Source organism: Diceros bicornis, chromosome 39 (assembly GCF_020826845.1).
Source record: "Diceros bicornis minor isolate mBicDic1 chromosome 39, mDicBic1.mat.cur, whole genome shotgun sequence".
Lineage (NCBI taxonomy): Eukaryota > Metazoa > Chordata > Mammalia > Perissodactyla > Rhinocerotidae > Diceros > Diceros bicornis.
In genome coordinates, this window is record NC_080778.1 from 23,899,661 (window position 1) to 23,921,746 (window position 22,086).

General features: G+C 37.3%; 1 protein-coding gene across 5 annotated transcripts in view; it reads left to right on the forward strand.

Moving 5' to 3' along the window:
• The window catches only part of UTRN (utrophin), a 509,169-nt gene that overhangs the window by 430,027 nt on the left and 57,056 nt on the right, over positions 1-22,086 (forward strand). For all 5 annotated transcript variants that reach the window (XM_058534226.1, XM_058534222.1, XM_058534221.1 and 2 more), the window contains 4 exons: positions 1,092-1,166; positions 9,443-9,644; positions 15,658-15,743; positions 20,352-20,509. In XM_058534226.1, the coding sequence (XP_058390209.1) occupies positions 1,092-1,166; positions 9,443-9,644; positions 15,658-15,743; positions 20,352-20,509 (521 nt within the window). The remainder of the gene's footprint in view (positions 1-1,091; positions 1,167-9,442; positions 9,645-15,657; positions 15,744-20,351; positions 20,510-22,086) is intronic.

A 22,086-nucleotide genomic window follows, 5' to 3' on the forward strand; every position in this document is an offset into this window, starting at 1 on the left:
ATCCGAACCTGCGAACCTGGGCCACCGAAGTGGAGCGCTCCAAACTTAACCACTACGCCATGGGGCTGGTCCTTGGTGGGCAACCCTTTTTATCTCTTTAAATAACAGGCATCTGTGTGAGCTTTCATTCGGGAGGGTGAGGGCGGCTTCAGAGGTTGAATCAGCAAGAGAAAAGCCATTGGTTTATTTAGTTTGTAAAATGAGAGAACAAACTTTGATGATTTCTGAGTTTTCTTCTAACTCTACTAGTCTCTAATATTGATTCTCTGTCTTTAGAAGACAGAGAAAGAATTGCAATGTCTCTTTTTTTTTAGTTAATGCCAAATCTTTGGGATTTCTTTAAATTGAGATGTAATTGACATATAGCCTTATATTAGTTTCAGGTGTACAACATAATGATTCAATATTTGTATGTATTGTGAAGTGTTCACCGTTATAAGTCTAACATCCATCATTACACATAGTCACAAAATTTTTTTCTTGTGATGAGAACTATTAAGATCTATTCTTTTAGAAACTTTCAAACATAGTTATATTATTAACTATAGTTAATCTATTATTTCTGAAGATTCGAATATTGATTAGAGGATAATTTTAAAGAGATCTATAAAAGAGTGAAAGAAGCAAATAGATCAGGACAGAAGGAACATAGAAGTAAGACTACTATATGAGTAGGGAGATAGACAGCCTAGTTGACAGAAAACTGATTGTCCTTGGGGAAAAAATGCCCCTAGAGGAGAATTCCTCTTAGCAATGGAGAAGGAAGGACCCTCAGCCTACTGTGTGCTGTATTTTTATTAAGCCATCGAGAATTAAAAGGCTGTGTTTCCTTTCCCTCATTTCCCTCCTTTTTCTCTTTGAAAATGCTTTCTTAAAATCTTCCGTGTGGCGCTGCATTGGAATGTATCTCCCCATGGTGCTAATGAACATTTAATTATTTTCTTAAATAAATGATCTGGATGTTAGGAGACTTTTTAATGCAAACAGACATCGTACTCTTCCATCATCTGAAGTAAACAAATGCATTCTTGCCCTTCAATATAAGTTAAATAATAAGCATGCTTTTGAATGTCTTCTCTTTTCCATTTCAGCTGACCTGAATAACGTACGTTTCTCTGCCTACCGTACAGCCATCAAAATCCGAAGACTACAAAAAGCACTATGTTGTGAGTTATTCTACCAGTTAGTCACTCTGTTCTCTGGATTGCCTTTTTTGTTTTCTTGAGACAAAGATAAATGAAGAGGGTGATGTGTGGCAGAGTTAATCTGATTTTCCGTGTACCTCACTCAGGAGTTGGCTGCGTTTCTCTAAATGCTCTGTCGTTGGCCCCATCAGCATTCACAGTCATAAAACAAATGAACATATGCCATTCTCAGTTGGAGAACAAAATTAACCAAAATACAGGAGTAATATAAAAAGCTTTTTCAAAAAGTATGCTGCTACCCAATTTAAAAGGATTAAATCAGGGAATCAAAGTAGTAGATTATTGCCTTTTTAGTACTTTGTATCCATTTGGAAGTGTCAAGTTTCAAACAGTTTGATTCAATTCACTCATATAATAAAGAAACACTAAAGAAATCACATTCCTAATCCAAATTTGAACTGCCCCCTTAGAAAATTAGATAAAAGGCTCTGTGTTCATTTCAGCATGTCTTAAGACATATAATACTATCAATATGAAATTTTCCCATAGAGAGTGTGTTCAGAGCGATATTCTGTGATAGTCATTTTACTAAGGGGTTATCCTGCCCCCCCAAATAACCTAAATTTAAGTGAAATTTGAATGCTCGTAATAAAGTATAGATTTAAGCTGTCTGGATTTTATTTGTGGTTGTAGTTTTAATGCCCGAGTCTACTCTTTAGGCCTCGTCAGATAGTTAATATGGAAAGTGACATTTGCCTATACTTTTAAGACTAGGTAATTTGAATAATTCTGGGTATTCTTGTTTGTAACCTTTTGTTAACAGTTGTTATGTGTCTAGGCAGTTCAGTGAAGCTTTGAAAATTACCCTTAGGAAAATGATACATTAAGGTTAAAAATCTGCTCTTGAGAAGTGAGTCAAAATTAGCAATAGGTTTGTGTGTGTGTGTGTGTGTGTGTGTGAGCAAGATTAGCCCTGAGCCATCATCCACTGCCAATCCTCCTCCTTTTGCTGAGAAAGACCGGCCCTGGGCTAACATCCATGCCCATCTTCCTCAACTTTATATGTAGGGTGCCTGCCACAGCATGGCTTGACAAGCAGTGCATAGCTCTGCGCCCGGGATCCGAACCTGCAAACCCCAGGCCGCCAAAGTGGAGAGCACAAACTTAACCACTACGCCACCAGGCTGGCCCCAGCAATAGGTTTTAAGCTGGTTACATGAGGAGAGTTGAGGACAGAGAAATGTAGAATCATTCAGAGGAAATACAGCAATGCAAATGTCTAAAATAAGAAAAACTTAACCTATGTGTGGAACAGAAGTCTGCAGGGCTGAAAAGTGCCTCTAAGTTAGACGATGGAAGAAAGAATGAGATGACCTTGGTGCATAGTAGAGCCCCAGAGGTAACTGGCAGGTTGCAGTTGTTACAGAAAGTGTTGCAGAACCACCAGGACAAAAACATGCAGCCAGCACGCTCTGGCTAGTGCTCTGCATGTTGAGCCGGAAGGGAGCAGAAAGTGAATTAGGAACACACAAAAGAGAGGTTTCGCGAGCCCAGTGCATCCATGGGGACAGCAGTTTTGAAAGAGGCTCAGCTGCATGTCCAGTGTCCAGCTGACAGATCTAGAAGGTCTTTTCAGGCCTGATGAGCTACAAAATGAGGACAAACGACTCAGCCACAAAATCTCGTTGACGGAAGACTCCTCTGTCTCATCATGAGCATGGTCCCAGTTTTCAGTAATACTTCTGGGTGGATCAGCATATTAACACATTTGGTGTTTTCTTCTGTTGGATCTTCTGAGTCCTAAAGAAAAAAGCACCCTCCTTCAGCCGCTTCCTTCAAACCTAAGGAGCTGAAGAGAGATACTCCCACTTCTAAACCAAATGGCATTTAGTAACGCACACTTAGAAGAGTGCTGGGTGTGTTGGATTGTAAATATCCAAGGTGATGTCCTTAAGCCACCTGGCCTCTCCTTTTCCCACCACCTCTGTCCCCACTGCTCTCCAGCCTGGGCCCTTTGCACCACTTCTCGAGCTCATCTGTTTATGATTAATCTGCTCCTTCCTCTCCCATCCTTTCTGTTTACTTGAAATGCCCTGACCCTTCGTCTGCAATGGTCTGCAACCCTTTATTCCTCCCAAATACTGTTAAAAATTTACTTCTTTTGGAAACGTTTACAAGCTAATCCCACCTGCCTCCAATTTTTCCCAAACTTTATGATTGCCCGTAACGACAGTTTCTCACATAAGCACCATATGCGTGCCTTTGTGTGATAGATCATGTTAGGAGGGTTGCCCCAGTCTGTGTTGAGAACTGCTTCAGGTCAAGGGCTGGCTCTCATTTTGTGTAAATTTCCACCCAGCGTAATGTCCTAATGGAGAGGGCCCACTGTCATTGCTCTGTCATTGCTCATTCATTTATTGGGCTCCAAGATTGCACAGGAGATAAAACGATATGGAGACTTGGTTCCCACACTCAAGGAATTTGAGTTCCGAGAGAGCGCATGACATGCAGACACAACTCCTCTGCTTACAACAGATTCCTGTTGCCCTCAGAATGGAATGGCCTCCGCCTTGGCCCATCTCTCCATCTCCGTCGTTCACTGTGCTCCCCAGTGGGTTCGCGTCGGTTCTGGTGGACAATAGAAATGACAAGCTTTGTATTCTGTTCCTCCTGCCTGAAGAGCTCTTGTCTCAGCTCCTTGTGCTTGTCCTCTCCCCAAGGCTGGTCCCTTCTCTTCCTCTGGGTCCTAGTTTAACTGTCACCTGTCTTTAATGATGCTTTCTTGGCTACTCTCTTCTAAAGTAGGTCACTCCTGATAATTCTCTCTCATAGATTTAATTCTTTCCTTGTGTGGCACTTGTCGTAATGTTTGATGTTCTGTTTATTTACTTACTTACTGTCTGTCTCCCCAAATGAGCCAGGCTTTCGTGTGAGGGACGAGTCTGTTTTCTCCTCCTCTTCGGATCTCATACAACTTCTGGCGCAGAGCAGTCTCCTAGGACGTATTGAGTGAATGATTCGAGTTTGAAAGGTATAGGAGTACACCAGAAAGTAGGTATGAGAAGATTTATAGCAGCATTTTTTAATAGTAAAATGTATTTAATTTTGACTTATTCCTAAGTGTGGTATGATACTGCAGCAACAATAAATGAACTAGTAATCAGCATCAACGTGGTTGAATCTTAGAACTATAAGGTTGAATGAAAAAAATCAAGGGGCAGAAGAAATTCGCACAGTTTGATTCCATTTATTTAGATATGGTTCAAAACCATGCAGAACTAAATGCTACATTATTTAGGGACACATATATGCAGTCATGTGTTGCTCATTGACAGGGATATGTTCTGAGAAATGCGTCGTTAGGCAATTTCGTCTTGCACAAACATCATAGAGAGTACTGAAGGACAACAGAATTTACCATCTCAAAATGTGTCTCTTTAACATGAAGATTATTTTAGGCTGATTATTTTTAAGAAACAAAAAACTCAGAAAGTTTTTCTTGTTACCTCTCCTTTAACTGTCTAGAAGAATTCAGATAAAAAAACCTATCTTGGGAAGCGAGCTATCACCTTAGCAGAACATGAACTAGGTGGTTGACAGGGAGGGACCGAGAAAAGCCTGTTGGTTGGGCTCCCCTCTGTGTTCTTCTGTTTCTGTGTGGCCAAACACTTGTTTTCCAAATGTTTGCTTCTTTTCACCTACCTGTGAATTGCCTTCCTTCCCTTCCTTCCCTTTGAATTCCCTGACTTTCCTCATCCCCAACATCTTTTTTTTTGTCTTGAGCTGAGGATGATATTTAAAGTGAGGGCTTCAGCCATTTTGGTGAGTTACTCAGTTTTCCTGGGTTTCTCCCATGTATAGATGTTGTTAAACTTTTGTTTGATATTCTCCTGTTAATCTGTCTCATGTCAATTTAATTCTTAGACCAGCCAAAAGAACCTGGGAGGGTAGAGTAGAATTTCTTCTTCCCCTACAGTGCTTACGCAAACCTAGATGGTATAGTTTACTACACTCCTAGGCTGTATGGTACTAATCTATGGGATCATCATCGTATATGTGGTCCATTGTTGACTAAAATGTCGCTATGCAGTGCATGACTGTACTTTTAAAAACTGAAAGTGAAAGATAGGTTAGTGGTTCTCCCTGTGATTGTGAGGGGATGTAATTACGGAGTTTTTCCAAGGAGCTTCCAGGATATCAGTAACAGTCTATTTCTTTAGCTGTGTGACGGATTAATAGGTACTTGTTCTTTATTTTTCTCTAGACCACACATGTGTATTATACGTATTCTTTTGTATTTTGATTTAAAAACTTTATGTGATAGGCAGTAACAGAGAAGCCAGGGGGAAGTGATGTCAGCGGAGGGAGAGAGACCCTCGTTGTGAAGAACAAAGCAAGCTTCTTCGAGTAGAATGCGTATTAGCCAGACCTTAAAGCCACACAGAATTTAGGCATGCAGCTCCTAACTAGAGGTAAGAAGGAAGGGAGTTACCTGCATGAGAATCAAAGCCCTGGGTGGAGTTCAAGGACCATCAGCTAATAATGGAGACTAAATGGAGTAGCTTATGAGCTATTTGTCAGTATTTAGAAATGTCCTTAAAATCAATTTAGGTCCAGTGAGAAGATTATTTTTTTCATGGAACCTTTTCTGATTCCTTTAGTTTTTCGTTCCTCAAGTTCTCATAATGTTGTATTTCATGTTTGGATATCTTCTTTACAGAATGGGTGCTATAGAACCATTTTCTGTCTTGTGGAAGTTAGGAGATAGGGCCAATGGTGGATGTATGATTTAGACAATAGTCACGACAGATCGAAGGACCAAGGGAACAGAAGACAAGTAAATAGTTCAGATGAAAGATGATGGAGGCTGAGCTGGCTGATGGTCATAGAAGGGAGATGAGGGGATGGATTTGTAAGGAGTGGGGATAACTGAAGACTGGGACGATTTGGTAGTTGATAAAGTGCAGAGAATGAGAGAAGAAGGGTGTCAGAGTATCTCAGGATTTGCAGACTGATGGTCTATAGAAGGTAGTAACGTTATTCCTGGACTTCAACGTAATAAGAAGGCAGGGCCTTTATTTGGAACATATTAGGGTGGAGGCTTCTGAAAGAGAGCTCTAGTTGGGAACAGAGCAGCAAGAATGTGGATCAGGTATCCAGACAGGAGATCAGGATGAGAAAACAGAATCTGTAGTCATCCAGAGAGAAGTAATAATCAAAGTAATGCAAGTGAGTGAGGGCATCAGGCTTATAGAGTAAGAGGGCAGATATGAGACCTCGAGTGCCACCTGAATTTCTGAGATCTCTGGGGCTAAGAAAGAAAGGTCAAACAGTCGGAGAACAGAAGAATCAGAGACGCCCAAGGTCTGGTCCTAAACAGTGTGTGTTTTGCAGAACAGGAGAAGCATGATCCATTTCCATTCGATCTACTGTGCCTCCTATGTGGGGTTAAAGAAAAAGTCTGAGAGTTGGTTAGACAATGATTCTGCTGTTTGTTTCATTTGCCACATGACTGAACTATTTGTCTCCCTTCGAAAAGAGAAAATCGTCATTTTCTGTGATTTAAATGCAGTCAGTTCTTTAAAGGTACCTAAATGTGACACACTTCAGGAAGATGTATGCCTGGCTTAGGCGCTAAGGCAAAGTGTCAGAGTAAATCACTGAAAATTGAAGACAGGGTAGTCTGTGGGAGGTGGCAAATTACTGTCACAGCTACAAAAGTGTATCACAAAAGAGGCTTTTCTAGCAGAAATGCAAGGACAGTCTGATCCAGGAAATGGTCTTTTGGAACTTGGTCTATTGTCACTTTATGCCAGGTGGGGATACAATAGCAGTGCTGTGTTTCTGGCATAATTAATGTTGGAATTCAGAAAACTTAGAACATTTTGGCAGTATTTGAATCTGTTTCTTTATATCTGTGTGGAATTATAGTTCTTGAGCTACTGTCGTTTATTAAGCACTTCTCTTCATCAGCCACTGTGAAGAATGAATTTGAATTTTACTCCTGCCCTCTGGAAGTTTATAATTGAAAAGAGTGTACAGTGCCAAGAAGTGGGGTAAAAATGGCAATGAAAATTTCAGATGGTTCTTAATTTTTTTCTGACACTATCTATAACTCATGTGAGGCTTACACATGTTATTTTTATAATTAACTGAAACGTTACCAATGATATATTTGACATCTGAAGGAAATAGATTGACCTGTTAGCCAGACTTGTATGTTTTATATTTGTCTCTTTCTCTCTTTTTAAAAAAATGTCTTCCCTGTTGAGTTGTTTTAGAAATAATTTTAATCTGTATAATTTTAAAGCCGTTCTTTTCCACTGTAGATAACTTGAAAAAAATAAATCATTGTATGATGTTTAAGAAGCTAGAGTGTACACATTTCATAAATGTCTTTAAAAATTCAAAATTAGTGGTTATTCAGTGGTTAAAAATAGATAAATACAAGGGAAACTATTTGTTCATTTTATTTAACTGTCAAAATATGTCATTATATTTTTTGAGGGAACATTTTGTATCAGGCAAAGAAGAAGTAGTTGGTTATATATTTTTTTAAAAGTTCCCCTGAACTTATTGTTTTTAACGTTAAAAAATTAAATACAGAGATAGGGAGAGAATTTTAAAAAGTAGTGATTTCCATAAGCAGACCTTAAATTCATGTGGGGTCTGTAATTTTCCAAACCCATATGTTTAGATTTAGAAGAGTCATCTCCACCCTCAGTAAATATATAGATACATGGTAGCTTGATAATCTATGTTTCCCTGTCTTCAGTTAGCTACTGAATGCCTCAAAGTTGATTAAAAAGAAAGATTACGTAGAATTTCTTCTTTTGCGTCTAAACTCTTCCTCCCGGCCTTTGAGTGCCTCCTCTGGGACAACGTGTTCCTCTCCCTTCAACGCCGCACGTCTCCCTGACCATGCCCACACAGCACCCATGTATAAGCCACACATCGTCCACACCACTGTCTGTCATTCCTTAGAGTCCCTGGACTTTGAATTCTTGTCTTTTCTCAAGCAGTTCTATCCCCCTGGAATTCTTTCCTTGTTTTACATGGATCTCTTGTCTCTTATCTATTCTTTAAGGCCCATTTCACATCCCACCTTCCCAGGGAGGCTTTTCCCTTGTCCTTCCACTCCTCTAGCAGTAAGAGCTCACATAGAAATTCGTGTATTCTTCTCTTGTGGTAAGTTATCAGTGTGCTTATCCTCCTTCCTGCTTTGAAGGCAGGGCTCTGCCTTACCCTTCTGTGCCCATCCTGCATGCTCTTTAGCACTGGCCATGCCCACTGTTGATGTTCTACACATGGGAGCAAATATATGAAGACCCACAGATGTGGGGCCTGTACTGTGAACCTCTATAGAACTACTGAGGTACAAGTTGTCTATATGCCGAAGCATCACGGGAAGCAAACCAGGTTAGGTCAGATTGTGAGGACCTTATAGATCAGGCTTAATTCAGTCGGCAGTGGAGAACAATTATTTTTCTACAGAACCCGTGTTTTCAACAAACATCTTCAGTGAACTTTGTATCTCACGATGTGCATGCTGAGAAACTGTTTAAGAATGATTAGTTTGGCAGTGATATAAAGGATGAACGGGAGGATGGTGAGCAGGCTGTTCTAAGGAGTTAGGAGAAAAGCACTGTAATATTTTAGATGTTCTACCATTTGGAATAGATTTAGAAATGCGTGCCTTCCTATATTTAAAAGTAGAAAGAGCCCGAAGAGAGGAAAGCCAGAAAAGGAAAGTAGGAAAAATCAATATTCCAAAGAGTGAAAAATGGCATCAGATTGAAAAGTGACAGAATTTCAGTTCAAAAGCGTGAAAATAAAAGATGTGGGTAAAAAAAAGAGTTTAAAAATGTAAGAATGGAAGGGCCAGCCCAGTGGCCTAGTAGTTAAGTTTGGCACACTCCTCTGCAGCGGCCCAGGTTCGGATCCTGGGTGCGGACCTACACCACTCCTCGGCAGCCCTGCTGTGGCAGTGACCCACATACAAAATAGAGGAAGATTGGCACAGATGTTAGCTCAGGGCAAATCTTTCTCAAGCAAAAAGAGGAGGTTTGGCAACAGATGTTAGCTCATGGTGAGTCTTCCTCTGATCTGCCAAAAAAAAAAGAAAAAGAAAAGTAAGAATAGAAATGCTATTTGTTTCTTTAAAAATTGAAATTAGCTAAAAAGGATAGATTCTTCAATTGAAGAATCAAGCTAAATACTTAGACTAGAAGTATTTTTGTTCCAATTTTGTTATGCAATGCAATAACTGTACATATTCCTTTTTCTCACCTGATTAGTGGATCTCTTAGAGTTGAATACAACAAATGAAGTTTTCAAACAGCACAAGCTGAACCAAAATGATCAGCTCCTTAGTGTCCCAGATGTCATCAACTGTCTGACAACAACCTATGATGGCCTTGAACAGATGCATAAGGATCTGGTCAACGTTCCGCTCTGTGTGGATATGTGTCTCAACTGGTTGCTCAATGTGTATGACACGTAAGTTTGCATTTTTTTCCCATTAAAGTACAATCATTGAAGGAAATATGTTGATAATGCAAAATGTCTATTTTTTTTTTTTTGGTGATGAAGATTGGCCCTGAGCTAACATATGTGCCAATCTTTCCTCTATTTTTTATGTGGGTCAGCACCACAGCATGGCTTGTTGAGTGGTGTAGGTCAACACCCGGGATCCGAACCTGCAAAACTGGGCCACCGAAGTTGAGTGCGCCGAACTCAACTGCTATGCCACTGGGCTGGCCCCAAAATGTCTAGATTTTTTAAGTGAATATTTAAAAAGTACTTTCAAAGTACTTTTTCAAGTGGAAATATTTATGTTAATCATTAAAAGGGAATGATTTTCCAAAAATTGAGCTCTTAACCAACAATAGACCAAAAAAGAATGTCCATCCATTATTTTAAGATTTTGCTTCAATTTATAAAGGCTGTCAAATTTGTAGTGTTTTTTTTGTCACCACATCAGGGGAAAACTAGTATAAGTGAGTCCAATTTCCTTCGCCTTCTGGAATGGCTTATAGTATTTCTTTTTTCGAAAGACAAAATTTTGTATTTATTGTTAGGCATTAAAATAATTTACTGGCTCATAATAATCCACTCTGCAATTTTTGTATGACAACTTAAGAGCAATTTGAATGGTAATTAAAGAGATTTAATTTGTCTTTTGGTATCAGCTTTATTTATTGCAATGGTGGTCTGTGTATATATGGTATTTTAAATAATTTATCCTATAGGATACTCTAATATCTGTAATTTAATTAGATGCTTACTGTTACATAAAGAACACTCTCAACTTCCAGCATAACTCATTTGCCATTAATTTGGCTTTTTTGAATGTGACAATGCATTTGAGAAATAATCAGTTCTAGAAAGACCTGCTGTGGGCTGACATTTCTGAAATCTTAGGAATTATTCATCCTTCTGGCAGGGGGTTAAAGTATGCAAAGATGAAATAAGAAAATTAGAACTGTTGTTTTTCTCTCAGACCCTAAAAGTTATTTTCCATTAATTAGCTGTGTGAAAATTTGTGTTTATCTGCCTTTTATTTGATTTAGAGAGAAAGAAGATAGATGACAGTTCATAAATGGCACATTTAGCTTCTGAATGATTCTGTATAAGAAGTAAATGATGACAATAGCTTTAGAGATGATTTAATTAAAATTTTGTTTATTCTTTTGATTAGAAAAAGCCTTCTATCTTCAATAGTCACAAATATCATAACAAGGTCCTTTTTTTAATAATCAAATAGCCATTGTGTGCTTGAGGGATCTTAAGAAACTCACTGAAGAACAGATAGCATGAATCTCAGTTACCGTAATGAATGTGGGATTCGCTATACCCCTGTCTGATATCTTTTAATACATTTCATTTTAATGCAAATTTTTATCCTCCTGGGGTAAAATATGACTGTTAGCATTAATTTTTATTAAGTTAATCTTCGATTTTTAAAATCTCCAAAAAGACATTTTCTGTAGTAAATTCACCAAAATAGCTGGCCAGTTAGGTGTTTTAACTACAAAGCCTATAACTTAATTTTACATTCCAGGAAAGATGCTAAAATGCTAAAATAATAAAATGCAATTCATAAGATCCTTAGTTAAAGACTTTATTAAGGCCTGTGGAGTATGTAGAGGTGCACATTTTGAGCCATATTTTAAAGAAGAATGGAGGAGATGTTAAATCACTCTTCTTTGGCATTATGTGTGGCTCTAACACACTACATTAGTTTGCTAGGGCCGCCATAACAAAGTACCACAGACTAGGTGGCTTAGACAACAGGAATTAATTTTCTCACAGTTCTGGAGACTAGGAGTCCAAGATCAAGATGTCAGCAGGGTGGTTTTCTGTGGAGGCTTCTCTCCTTGCCTTCTAGATGCCTGTCTTCACATGGTCTTTCTTCCGTGTGTGTCTGTATCCTAATCTCCTGTTCTTATAAGAACACCAGTGATATTGGATTAGGGCCCACCCTAATGACCTCATTTTAACTTGATTACCTTTTTAAAGACACTTTCTCCATATATAGTCACATTCTGAGGTTCTGAGAGTTAGGACTTAAACATATGAATTTTAGGAGGATTTTACTCAGCCCATAACACGTACATATGCTGTTTTCACTGGACAGCCCAAAGGGAATAATGCCACTTAGTTGGGAAGGAAGCAATGTGTGAAATGTTGTGATTCATATTCTAGGGAGTTAAATGTTGACATATTTCCACTTTCCACCATCAAATGTGAACACATGGGAAATGCTACGCTAAGGTATTGTTTTCTTATTTAGAAAGACAGTATCTTGAAATTTTCCATTTTAAAGGAAAAAAAGCTTTTAGGATTTATCGCCCTTCCATGTCAAAGAAATATAGCAAAGACCATGCTGGGTCAGAACGGTGTCCATTCAGTCTAATTTTCTATCTTGGAGGGGAATATCATGAATTAACCTAAGGAACAAACGCAGTAACTCTTATGATTGTCATCTCAGATGGCTGGAGTTGATTGCCCAAATTTCTCTAACAACTATGACTTATTTATATATATATTTATATATATATATATATATATGTTTATATAAACATATATATATATATATGTTTATATAAACATATATATATATATATGTTTATATATACAAGAGTTATTTATTCTTTTCAAGTCACTAGTTCCCTTTGAGAATCTGATGGAACTATGATCTACTCCATCCAATGCACCAGGACATTATGGACCCCTAAGAAGTCTCTGAACCTTGGAAATGGTACCACGATCTAACACTTCCATGCATTCAGCTATTCTGACATTCATTCATTCACCATATATTTTTTACTGCCTAACTTTGTATAGTATTATGCAGCCAGAACTGGTATTTTCAGCTTTTGAAGTATGTTCAACCAGCTCTTGAAATAATGAGTGATGCACACACAGGAGATCGTAGAATTCTGAAAGTAGAAGAACTTGGAGGATCTTCCTTTCTGCCTTCTTCATTTTACTGGTTGAGAAACTGACCCACTGATGATTTATCCATAACCACCTATTACATATTAGTGGTAGATCTGGAACTAATTTTCAGATTTTTTGATAATCACTTGATTATTCCTATCATATTGCCATATCTAAGAAAAATAGTGCTTTATAAATTATATTAAGTTTACTGTTTCTTTCAAGTTTTAAAATATACTCAACTCCTAATATTCTGAATTTTGTGAAAAAAATCTATTTTCTTCTGTTGTGGATGACAAGAATCCCGATTTTTGGTTCTGATTGCTTTGTAACTTGGCACTTAACTTTTGGCATCTCAATTTCTCATCTGAAAAATTGAGATAAAAATATCTGCTCTCCTTACCATATATAAGGTGATTATAAAAGGGCAAATGAGCTAATATATGTAGAAAAGACTTTATAAACTATAAGGATAAAATTGATTTCATTTGTGAGTTCACAGCCTCGCTCAGTCTTCATCTTCCCAGGTTAAAAAGTCTTAATTTCGCAATCTTCCCTCTAAATTTAATGGAAATCAAAAGTAGTGATTTAAAGTAGTAGTCTAAAACACTTGGTTTAAATATTTTTGTCCCTACAGAAAATATTAACCTCATTTGCTGCAGTCTTAAGTCATTTTTTCCGCTATTCCGAGATGGATATAAGTTTATGAGGTACATGTCTTTCCAGTTAAAGTAATTTCAGGAGTTACTTATGAAAACTACCAAGGAACCACATACTTAAATCTTGGGTTATGTCATTCATTAATAAATTTCATTGCCTCCCTACTCTCTCTCAAATCTAGATATCTTATTTAACATCAAATCCCTGTATTGTCTGGCCCTGTCTACTTTCTCCTAGTTGGGACAGTCCAGCCGTGTCATGCCTGATTTTAGACTTATCTTCTCTATCAAGTGTTGTGAGACCAATGACTACTCAGACTAATCATTAGTCAATGACTAGTCAGCCACAATCATCTTTTACTAGATTATTTCCGTGCATAAAAGTTGGTCTCCTAGTTTCTTCTGATTCTCTAGTTGTTTTCTTGTCTCATCTCTCCAGCTAGTGTGTGAGCTTATCATGGGTGATAATCATGTCTTGTACTTTTCTGTTGATCCCTATAGTACATAGAACGATGCTGGGATCACAGTAAGCCTTCATAACTGTTGGTGGTGCTATGAATGGATGATTGACATTTTCAGTAGTCTTCTGGATGATGTTTCTTTCTTGTGTTGTCACTATAGACTGGAGGTCATCCTCCAATACATAGCAGTTTTCTCTTTTTTCCCTTCAGGGATTGCTTTGTCCTTAGCCACATTCATGTACTAGTCCATTCACACAGCCTTTTGTTATCTTCTGCAGGTCTGTTGTCTGATTGTGTCCAGAGAATAGAATTTCCTCATTTTTGAGGGAAGAAAACAGATATAATTTATTTTCCTGTGATAATTAGGAAACGCCTAAAAAACATGAAGTAGCTACAATTCGTAGCTTGGCTCAGTGTAAGGTTAATTTGAAACTAGTATTTCTATAATTGTGAGAAACTGAGATGAGTACATTAACTTGGATCTGCTTACAATGGCTATATTCATTTTAAAATTTAACCATCAGCTATTTCATAGGCCAATTCTGAATATTGTACACATAACAGTAAGGGTTCAATAAGTTTGTTGGATATGATTTAATATAGATTATAAACTCTAGGCTATTGAGGGACGATTTTGAAAATACAGTTTACCAATCCCTAAGCGTGTTTTCCTTCTTTGTTTATTTTTTACTTTATATGTCATGGTGTGTATACAGAAACTTACTTAAGTATTTATAATTTGAGAATGGAAGATATCAACTAGTATTAATAGTAAAAATATCAATATCATCGAGATTTAAATATAGGTTGACAGACTACCTAAAATTAAAGTGAAGTGATACAGATACTTATCCATTTTTTAAATAGCATGAAGTACTAAATTTTATGTATTCATATAATTATGTAAACATTTAGTTATAGGTTTTGAGTGCACTGTACTTGTGTATTGAAAACAGATCATAAGAAAATTCACAAGAAAAACCTAAACTGAAAATGGATCCTGTTTATATGAAATAATAAAGATAGCAATAAAGACTTTTTTCTGAGCTGTGTGTTACTGCATAGCAAGGATCATATGTTACTAATTTTTGTAGTTTTTGCATTTTTCCTTTCCCCATCGCCGGGATCTAGTACAGTGTCACATTTGGTAGACAATGCAGTAATTCTTTGATAAATAACAGTGTAGAGACAACTCTATGCTTTTAAAGATGAAATAAAATTTTTCTTCTAATCAACTTATAAGCGAAATTGAAATGGTTTCTCATTGGCATAGATGAAGCTATTTCCTAGTGTTAGTTAATTAATACATTTATATTTAACTATAATGTGATACTTCCCCAAATAGAGATTGCACACCTCTCTGTTTAAGATCATTGACCATTATAATTGCAATGGTAATTTATAAAAACTGCATTGACAAAGACCAAAATCAATGAAGACAATAAATTTTTAAGTATTTAAAAATTTATAAGCCCTCAGTTTATAGTTAATTTTCCAGTCAATTTTCTCACATTTGTTTTCAGATATATCATTTTACCTTTCTTGCTGTATTGTCACATGTCTATTATGTATAGCTTGAGCTATTTATTTTGAATCTTGCATTTATAATTATTGACAGATTTTAACTCAAAGTATTTATAAAAACGGAATCTTTTCAGGTTTATAATTATCATTTTCATTTTACCTTCGTTTGTTCTTCCTAACTTATATGTTATGTGTAAAGTGACTTCAGGCTGTGTATTCTTCCAACTAGGTCAAATGTATTATTAAAACACGTCATGAAATTATGGTACGGGTTTAACATTAGTTGTTAAAAGTAAATAGAAAAGTTGTTTCTTTAAGATGCAATTACTTTTTAATGGTTTACCCTCAAAAAATATTCAGAAATAATTAGCATACTGTATACAGTTTTAAAGGCATCTAACATTGAGATTCTTATAATTTCAGAGGTCGAACTGGAAAGATAAGAGTGCAGAGTCTGAAGATTGCGTTGATGTCTCTGTCCAAAGGTCTCTTAGAGGAAAAATACCGATGTATGTAAGACCTTTCCTATACCAATAGTGTTCTTAGTAATAATAATGATAACAATTCGTTGGAGACTTACTTTATATGATATGCTAGTAATAATAGTTCCTATATTTTCTAACCCTTACTATACACGTACTAGGTTAGACAAAGGGTGGCAGAGTGCAAAGAGTTGTGATTTGTGTGAAGAGGAAAGCTGATTCTAGGATCAAGAAGTGAGGTGCCTTGATGGAGTGGGAACCAACTACAAATTATATCTCATTTAATTCTTAGAATAATCACCCCATAATATAGGCATTGTGATTTCCATTTTCCAGCTGGAAAAATTAATGCTGAGATAGGTTAAAAATCTAGTCCAAGGCGGCAGACACAATAAATCATGGGGCTAGAATTAGATCATAGATTTTTCTGACTCTAAAGCCTAAGCTTTGTCTATTTCTGTGTAACTCCCATGCTAAAAAAAAATTTAAATGGACCAGAACCTTTATACTGTATTTTATTCCAGAACCTTGTATCCTTCCAATGCTAAAAATAGTTGATAGACTACAACTGTTATAGACACAGACAAATAATCATATTTTATAGTGTGAGAAAATAAAAAGTGATAAAATATTTTTTGTTTGTTTTTATTCACCAAATAAATCAATGGTGACCCTTTAGCTGTCAGTTAATGAAGGACATCTTGACATTTAGACAGGGACAAGCTTGGAAGCTAGGGAGACCTCCATTCAAATCCCAGCTCTGCCACTTAGTGGCTGAGTGTCCTTCGGCAGGTTACACGAGCCTGTTGAATACTGCCAGCTAAGAGGTACTATTACTTCCATTTCACGTTTCAGGAAGCTGAAATTTTGTGAATTTTCTTCAACTGAAGAGTAAGCAAATAATTCTTGCTTTGAAAGCAATTAGAGATAATATGTGAAAAGTCCCTACAAATGGCTGCTGTTGAATAAATGGCAGCCGTTGCTGCTATGTCTCCAAACTCTTAACTACTGTAAAATATCTTTTGATTGAATTTTGTCCGTAAAATGTGAGTTACTTGATCCTGACATACATATTCCCAGATGATTCTTTACAGATATATCCCTACATTTGGGGAAGAGGGATAAGAGTATTTCACGATGGAGAGATACCAAAACAAGAGGGTATTTGATCACAGGTCCTATAAACTTCATTGAGTTTTGCATCTTATGTGAACATACATACGTTTAAAAAAACCTTTTATTTTCTGGGATGACTGTGAGGTGATTTGATTTTGAATCTCAGGTCTAGAATGTGATGGCTTCTTTTTCTTAGACAGTTTGACAAGAATGTCAGTGAAAAGAGATATGGATTTGTATGAAACGAAAAGCTGATTGTAGGATCAGGAGATGAGGAGCCTTGATGGAGTCAAGGCCATGCAGCAAACACTGCAGAAAAAGCTTTACATAAGCCTTTTGTGTGGCGGCACTTGATGTATCCCGAATTTAAACTGTCTTCGGCATCACAATGGTCAAAAGATATCATTTTCAAAGCTAAAAATTTATTTCTATAATAAGTGGGGGAGAAGAATGTTTATGAAAGCATCAGTGTACCAAATTTAGAAAAGGATTTTTTTTATCATCTGTGATTTGGGGTTTTCATGTGCCCCCGAAAGAATGTAGAGTTTTCTGAAAGTACCAGTTACGTCGTAGTGCCCAACTTACTGGGAAACAAATGCAAATTCAACTTTCAAGTTTATCGTGAATCTTAAAATGTAAGCGTGATCTCTTGTCCTACATCAGTGATTCCCTCTCTCTTTCTGTTTCAAGCTGATCATCAGGTCGAAACTTGAGACCACTAGAAAGAGTTATAACACGGTGGCTGTAGTTATAGAGCAAAAGCCAAACTCTACACAATATAATATATAAAAGATGTCTTTTATCTTTACGCGTCCTTCAAACGTGTTTCTGAAATGTATGATCTTTCCAGTGAGGAGGGTATTTCAGCATACATGGACTCATAGACTCCTACTGCAGTGGACATGCTTTCTACAAATGCTGGGAAACTTAATACTCTGTATAATTCAGCATTAAACTTTCAGATTATGGCAGAGGAAGCAGAAGCCGTGCAATGACCATTTCTGATATTTAATTTAATCCATGAAGTATGCAGTTTTAGGGCTTAATTATATAAGAAATCTCTTGGGTTGAACTCTTTAAATCTTTCTTGTGAGCATTGAGACTCTGGAAATGCTGTGGTGTTTTGTTTTGTTTTTCACTTCGAGGTCCTTAGCAAGTCTGATTCCAGGCTTGATGTCCCCAGTGACATCAGAATGCTTCCTCGTTATTATTTCCTTTGTTAGAATTAATATTCAAGACAGTTTGCTCTCCCGACTCAATGGCAAGGGTGCCGTTCTGGGTCAATTGGTAGCCGTCTGAACGTTGATTTTGCAATGGCTAAAGTCAGTGTCTTCACCCTGGTGACACCTCCCTTTCTCTTCACGCCTTCCTGAGAATAACCCTTGATTAGGTTCTAACAAGTGAACACTCTGGCCTTCCTGCTTATAGCTGGGTGGCTTCTTTGCCTCATCAAGAACATATTCACAAAGGTCCTCTTGAATGGCCTTTGGCATCTCTTCTGTACGGATTTGTTGAAACTTGGGTTTTAGATTCTGACTTTCCTCTGACCCATCCCCACATTCTGACACTGCTTTTTATACTTAAGTATCACACCAAACTGGGGGCTTCTATAAAAATTTAGAAATATGTCAAAATTTTGAGTGTTAATGCTAGTCTTTTCTCTTAGGTTTTGTGTGTAGTTTTACCTTAATAGTGGCATAGTAGTATAGCTATTTGCCTCAAAAGAGGAAAGTTGGGCATGGTTGATCTCGCTGGAATTGGGCATTTCTCTGTGCAGGTTGTTGTATAGATGCATCAACTTTACCTAAGAGGCCTCTTCGCAGGAACAGGGTTAAAATGAGCACCATAATAAGAATCCTGGATAAATATTTTCTGGCTACGATAGTCTTAGTTTTAACAAATGAAAAGAAACACGTAGAACTCTAACCAAATCTAAGCGAAAAAAATGATAATAAAAATTAAATTTATTGTAACTGAATTTGCTTTCCCTATGTATGCTTATAATTCAAATCATATTTCATTATAATTACTGTGTCAATATCACTGAATTTGGTTCAGTTGTTTGAAAATTCGCTGTTGACAGTGTTAGATCTAACATTATTCCTCTTTAAAACAAAGGAGAATGATATATCTTGATCTGATATTCATTTATAAGGTATGTTTGAAAATGATTTTTAGGCCCCAATAAATATTTACTCCTCTTTCTTCTGTTTTTGGAAAACTTCACATGAAAAGCATTTAGAATTTGTGTGATTTTGAATTTTCAGAAGTTGGAAATTTCTTTCCAAAAAGTATTAGTTTCTATAATGACGTGGGTTGTTTTTACGTAAAATTTCTCCCCATTCCAAAAGTAACGTATTTAAGTATGTTAACTTTGTTGCTGGAAATATGGTAATAATTTTAATCTTCAAAATATCACAAGTCATGTATAAAAGATAAACCAATACTAGAAAGAAGAAAAGAGTTTTAATTTTCTTGAATCAAGAAAATTATAAAACAGATTTGTTTTTTTAATGAATAGGAAAGCCTAAGAACTATGTGAAAGTGTGTGAGTTTTTGTTAATAAATCCTTAAAATCCGAATAATGTATGTTGTTATATGAAATGAAGTAAAACAAAGATAATTTGTATAGCTAATAAGGACTGAGAGACTGATTGGGCACTAAAAAATAAAGGGGCCGGCCCAGTGGCAAAGTGGTTAAGTTCGTGCATGCCACTTCGGTGGCTCGGGGTTCACAGGTTCGGATCCCGGGCACGGACCTACACACTGCTCATCAAGGCATGCTGTGGTGGCGCCCCATATACAAAAAATAGAGGAAGATGGGCACAGATGTTAGCTCAGGGACAATCTTCCTCAAGCAAAAAGAGGAAGATTGGCAACAGATGTTAGCTCAGGGCCAGTCTTCCTCACCAAAAAAAAAAACCAAAAACCCTAAAAATAAAAGATACCTCCTTGTACTTTTTAATGTTTCTTATATAAAATAGATTTGAGTATAGAAGTCTTTAAAAGAAGTAAATATATATATATATACACACACACACACATATATGTATAATAGAATATTGAATTTAGGAGTGAACACAAAAAGTTGGTAAACAAATCTGTTAAAATTTGAAGATTTGCTACTTAAAGTACATTTATTCCTTTGACAAATCACGAAGGAAGCTTTGTTTTTGCTCAGTGTCTTTTTCCATAAGAAGGAAAACCCTTACTGAGACCATTAAACGAACCCACATGCATTTGTTGTACCATTTAAAAAGGAAACTTGTATTTATCGGTCTATTTACATGTATTGACATACAGCAGTAGGTTGTTTTAAGAAGCATGTGGTTCACCAGTCCCTGATTACAGATATGCAGAATATCAAGGTTGTTGGAATTCAGGAGACAACTAATCTGATTCATGTCTCCGTGAATTCTTTTTAGTTTACATTGTTCAGTCCCTAAAACCAAGGATTATTTTACATCAAAGACCAGTAAAGGCAGATGGAAGTTAACCTCTTGCCTCTCCTCCTTGTAGATCTCTTTAAGGAAGTGGCAGGGCCGACAGAAATGTGTGACCAGAGGCAGCTCGGCTTGTTACTTCATGATGCCATCCAGATTCCTCGGCAGCTGGGGGAAGTGGCAGCGTTTGGAGGCAGTAATATTGAACCCAGTGTTCGCAGCTGCTTCCAACAGGTAAACACAAAGGATCACTGGTCTTATAGGCTGTGTCGGGAATGACTTGGGAATGTTTGGAGAAATGGAACATGGACTTGGGCTAGAGCCAAATGTTGGAGGACGTTGGGTACCATCCCAGGAATTTTGTATTTTATTTCTTTTTTTTTTTTTTTTTTGAGGAGATCAGCCCTGTGCTAACATCATGCCAATCCTCCTCTTTTTTTTGCTGAGGAAGACTGGCCCTGGGCTAACATCCGTGCCCACCTTCCTCCGCTTTATATGGGACACCGCCACAGCATGGCTTGCCAAGCAGTGCGTCAGTGCGCACCTGGGATCTGAACCGGCGAAACCCGGGCTGCCGCAGTGGAGCGCGCACACTTAACCGCTTGCGCCACTGGGCCCGCCCCTGTATTTTATTTCTTAAGGCACATTTGATGCAAAGAACGGCAACTGCCTCAAGGAGGCTTATTGTTTCTCAATGGATAAAACCCCAAATCTTTTTTTGTTTTGTTTTGTTGAGGAATATTGGCCCTGAGCTAACATCTGTGCCAATCTTCCTTGGTTTGTATGTGGGACACAGCCATGGCATGGCTTGATGGGCAGTGTGTAGGTCTGTGCCCGGAATCTGAACCCGTGAACCCTACGCTGCCAAAGCAGAGCGTGCGAACTTAACCACTATGCCACTGGACCAGCCTCAAAACCCCAAATCTTTAACATGTGCCATTAGATTGCTAAGATTTGGCCTTGCCTTGCCCCAGTCTCATCCTTTGCCACTGGTCCCCTTGCTCTCTGCTTCCCAGCCATACTGTTTTAGTTCCTTCATTTCTGCCTTAGTGCCTTTGGACATGCTCCCTCTGTTTAGAATGATTTTCCTCACCCTCTACCTGTGAACTCGCTTCTCATCGCTAATCCATATTCATTCTTCAGATCTTCGCTTAAATATCACATCCTCTGAAAATCCTTCTCTGCCCCCTCCAGATGAGGGTACATGTCCCTGCTATATTCACCTGAATCTCCTTCCTTCTTATGATGCTCATTACAATTATAATTACATACTGAGCTGTATAATCAGCTGTGTAGTGTTTTTTTCTTCTATATAAACCTAAGCTCCATGAACGAGGACAATTTCTATCTTTTTACTGTTATATTCTGTGTAGAGTGCCTTGAACATCATAGCTACTTAATAAACATTTGCTAAATAATGAATAAAAATGCCCTGAGATCCTTGTAGGCAAGACTTGTTAAAAATATAAATTAAAGATGTTGTTAAAATAACAGTCTTTGAGAACATACATACAAAAGGAGTATAAATTTTTATACTAAGTCACCAATGTTAAACTGGAAAAGCACTTTAGTTTCTTTTTAATACTTACCGTACATAAAACCATTTTTAAAACGTTACTACTGATGGTACACATATGCATAGTGTACAAAGCTGCACATATTTTGCCGAAGCATAGCCAGTGATTTATTGCTGAGAAAAAAAATGCAAGCACGATCTCTTTAAAGAGAATTGATGTTATGGGTTATTACATTTTATTATTTTTATTTTGGAAGGGCAAGATTTGCCCTGAGCTAACATCTGTTGCCAATCT